This window comes from Psammomys obesus, unplaced genomic scaffold, assembly GCF_907164565.1.
Source record: "Psammomys obesus unplaced genomic scaffold, mPsaObe1.curated_primary_1811, whole genome shotgun sequence".
Classification (NCBI taxonomy): Eukaryota; Metazoa; Chordata; class Mammalia; order Rodentia; family Muridae; genus Psammomys; species Psammomys obesus.
The window spans coordinates 6,722,952-6,726,807 of NW_026596962.1; the positions used below are offsets into that span (position 1 = coordinate 6,722,952).

Here is a 3,856-nt window from a genome sequence, read left to right on the forward strand (position 1 = left end):
GTGCCACGTAGGCCCGAGAATGCACAGCCGTGCCACGTAGGCCCGAGTGTCTTTTAGGGTCAGGGTCACCACTCTGAAAAGGTCTGGTCAATCTAATAAAGGTTGCAAATAGATATATGGTCACAAGTCCACACTGATGCTATTTTGTTTAAAAATTAGTCAGCAGTACTACAGAGACACAGAGAAGCACAAAGAACTTACACTAAAGCCAAAAGTTATTTATAAAAGTTCACTATCTTACACATCAACCACAAGCAATCTAATATAACTCAAAATGTTCCCACTTTTTTCTTTTTAATTCACACTTCCTTCTGTTTCTCCTCCTTTTGTCTCTCACATAATCAGCACTCTGGGTAGTTCAGATTATTACCCCAGAGATTAAAAATGTGATATTTACCATTTTTCTCCAGTGAGATATGGAACTTTCAAAAAGGTACATGTTAGCTTTAGGTAGGCAAACAGCACATCATTATGAATTTACTCCACTGTGAAGAAACCAGGTACAACAAACTGATATTTAAACATTCTTTTAAACTATCAGTTTAAGTGTAAGATGGTTCTGTAATAAAAGAATTGTTCATTAGCATACTTCACTTTTCAGTGTCTTCATTTTTTTCTTAATGTTCTGTTGTTGGGTTTAACCTTTATACCAATAAAAAGCAATCAGGATAAAGGAAAGCATGAAACAATTTTAAAGGTGCAATAGCATAGTTGTGTCTTAGGAAGAAGAGATAAAAAATTCTCAAGGCAAACTTGGTTTTCACTGGAGAAAAACAGTAGATATTATAATTCTAGTTCCTTGGATAATCATCTGTACTACCCAGAGTGGTTGTTATGTGGGAGGCAAGAGGAGGATGAAGCGAAGGAGGTGTGAATTTAAAAAAAAAGGTAGGAACATTTTAAATTGTAATAGATTGCTCTTTGGTTGATCGGTAAGGAATTGAACTTGTATAAATAACTTTTGACTTTAGTGTAAGGTCTTTGTGCTTGTACAGTGTTTTAACAGTCAACCAGTGGGAGGTATGTAAAATAATGATCTTAGAAGATGTATATGTGATGCAGTAGGTAATGATGGAGTCAAATTGTCAGTTATAGAGTCTTATAAATAGTGGTATTGAAAAGATATCAGGGTTTATTTAGTAGTTTGTTAGGTAACATTTTATTTAAGGATTACATTTCTAAATTCATGCCTAGATACCATTTATGTTGTGACTTATGTTCAGATTTTTTGGAGAAAAAAGGTGAATTTTAATGAAATAAAGACACTTTCATGACATTGAATAATTTAAGTATAGTATTAATATATGCAATTTCAAGTCACTTGATATAGGCACTTTTTTATTTCAGCTTTGGCTTTCCTAGAGGTGGCAGAGCCAACATCTACTTACATATTATTTTCAATGTACTTGTTATCTGTAGTTCTCTTGACTAATCTGGTGATTTTTTTTTTTTAACTTCCTTAAAGAAGTCTTATTTTGAGAGGGGCTCTTTTCCGCTATCGTCTCTAATTCTTGCAGTTCTAATGTAGTGCACCATCGGAATCCACCTCAGCTGCTAAGACAGCACCTTGAGCCTTTTGTATGTGGTTTTCCTTTTTGTGATAGGCAATGTTTGGAACTGTTCCACGTGTTCCAAACACAGCTGTCTCTGAAGCTGCTGCAGTGCCTCAGAGTCGCAGACGCTCCTCACTTCTATGGCTTGCCTTCCTTGGAGAGGACCTTAGCAGTCATGGCTCACCTCACGGCCTACCCTGGGTGGAGTGCACACTCTCCTCTTTCAAAGCCTCTGGAGATTTGTGGGAAGTGCTTGTTGGGCCTCTTGGAGGTAAGTTAGAACGACAACTCTGAGACTTAACTGTTTATTGATCACTTTTTATTTCCATACCAGGAGCAAATTCAGTATATATTGTTACATTTAACTTAGATTATAGCATGGTATAGGAAAAACTTACAGTGTTAAAATGTTTTAATTTTTAAACAAATGTGTGAGGTCATATGCATACTTACATTTTGAAGAAAAACTAAGGCTTATCCTTAGTCTCTTTATGACGTGATGTTTTTCACTTACTTAGCCTGCCAGAGCTTTAGTTTCACTTCTCTGGGGTAGGTGAAGGGTGGGGTGTGCATGCCACAGCACAGGGCTGACAATAAGAGGGCAGCTTACAGCAGTGTTTCCTCTCCTGTTCCACGGAGTCCTGAGAGGAGGCCAAGTTCACCAGGCTTGGTGGCAAGAACTTTTATGTGCTGGGCCATCTCACCAGCCCTGTTTAAATTTAAATTATCCAGAAAATACACAAAATTCAACAATAGTCCAGTGAGCTATTATATAATTAAAACCCACATGATTGCCCAAAACTCTCCAAATAGAGCCTAGCTGACACCTCTGGTGTGTCGTCAATCACATTCTCGACTGCTTGGATCCTTTCCTTTTTCATTATTGATAGCTTTACTGCTTTATCTGTGTCTGTCTACAAAAATATTACCTGATTTTTTAAGATATAAAATTTAAATCTTTTGTTTGGATTGATTTCTTCCAACAATATCTTAGAAAATTTATTTGTTTGTTGCTGATAGGTGGAGTTTTAATTTTTTATAGTAATCTATGTGCTACAACAATATTTTACATTTAATTTTAAAATTTTGTTTGGTTAAGACCAAGTTTGGATACTATTGCTATGAACATTATTGCCTTTGGTGAAAATGTGGATGTTATATATATTTTAAAAACTTTACCATTCTTGTTGATTTATGGAAATTAATTTTTTTTATTGTCTCTGTACTCATGTTTTCAGTTTCTAAGCAAATGCCTTTAATTTTTGCACTTATTGATAGATTTTTTTTTTATGAAGTCATTCAGGCTGAAATATTCTATTTGGGAAGATTATAAGTTTAGTAGATCTATAATTAGATTATTCATTTGTGTTTGTCTTAGTTATATTTTTTTCAGGATTAAAAATTTTGTTTACCTAAATTTTCAAAAATCACTATATTCAAGATATTAATTACCCTTTCTCCATTTTCTTTTAATTTTTTTCTCCATTTTCTTATATTATCTAATGTTTGTTAGTTGTTACAAAGGAATGAACCATCATCTTTGATTGACTCTTTTCCCCTCTTAATTTTTACCTACGTTTATAAAAAGTGTACCATTTGCTAGTGTTTTGAGGTATGGTCTTAACTTCACTAATTTCTGTCCCTGCCACAGCTTTTCTTAAATAAGCCTTTTTGTCTCTTAGCATATTAAAAGCATGGCCTTAGTTATATTCCATAGTCATTATTTGGCTCACACTATTTAGATGTATGACGTAGTTAATTTTGCTGAGTAGTTATGACGTATGATGTAGTTAGTTTTGTTTGAGTTCTCTAAGACCAGCTATGCTGTGGGGTCCTGGCAGCCTTGCATTAAGCACCTGCCAGCAGATGGAAGTCCTAGAAACAGTGTCTCCACTCCTGCCATTTGAAGACCTAGGCATCTTTGCAGACTGTCAGGAAACTGATTGTCATGCATGTTCACTACAAGAAGCTGGTTATGAACTTCTAAGCTTAGGGTGCTTTTTATTTTTATTACAGTGCCTTTTTAATTTTTTTATATCTATGTATATTTTATTTAGTTTTTATGATTTCAATCCTTTTTATTCTTTAGGACTTCATACAAGCTTTTTTGAGCCTACCTGCCTCTCCCCCAAGTTTTCCCCACTTCTTTATGTGCTCTTTTCTGTTTTCTGTTTTGTTTCTCTTTCTCTGGTCTTCCTTCCTTCCTTCCTTCCTTCCTTCCTTCCTTCCTTCCTTCCTTCCTTCCTTCCTTCCTTCCTCTTCTCTTCTCTTCTCTTCTCTTCTCTTCTCTTCTCTTCTCTTCT

The 3,856-nt window shown here is 35.1% G+C and overlaps 1 protein-coding gene across 2 annotated transcripts in view; it reads left to right on the forward strand.

Moving 5' to 3' along the window:
• Rttn (rotatin) overlaps positions 1–3,856 on the forward strand; it is a 163,221-nt gene that overhangs the window by 87,383 nt on the left and 71,982 nt on the right. For both annotated transcript variants that reach the window (XM_055598738.1, XM_055598739.1), the window contains exon 28: positions 1,605–1,824. In XM_055598738.1, the coding sequence (XP_055454713.1) occupies positions 1,605–1,824 (220 nt within the window). The remainder of the gene's footprint in view (positions 1–1,604; positions 1,825–3,856) is intronic.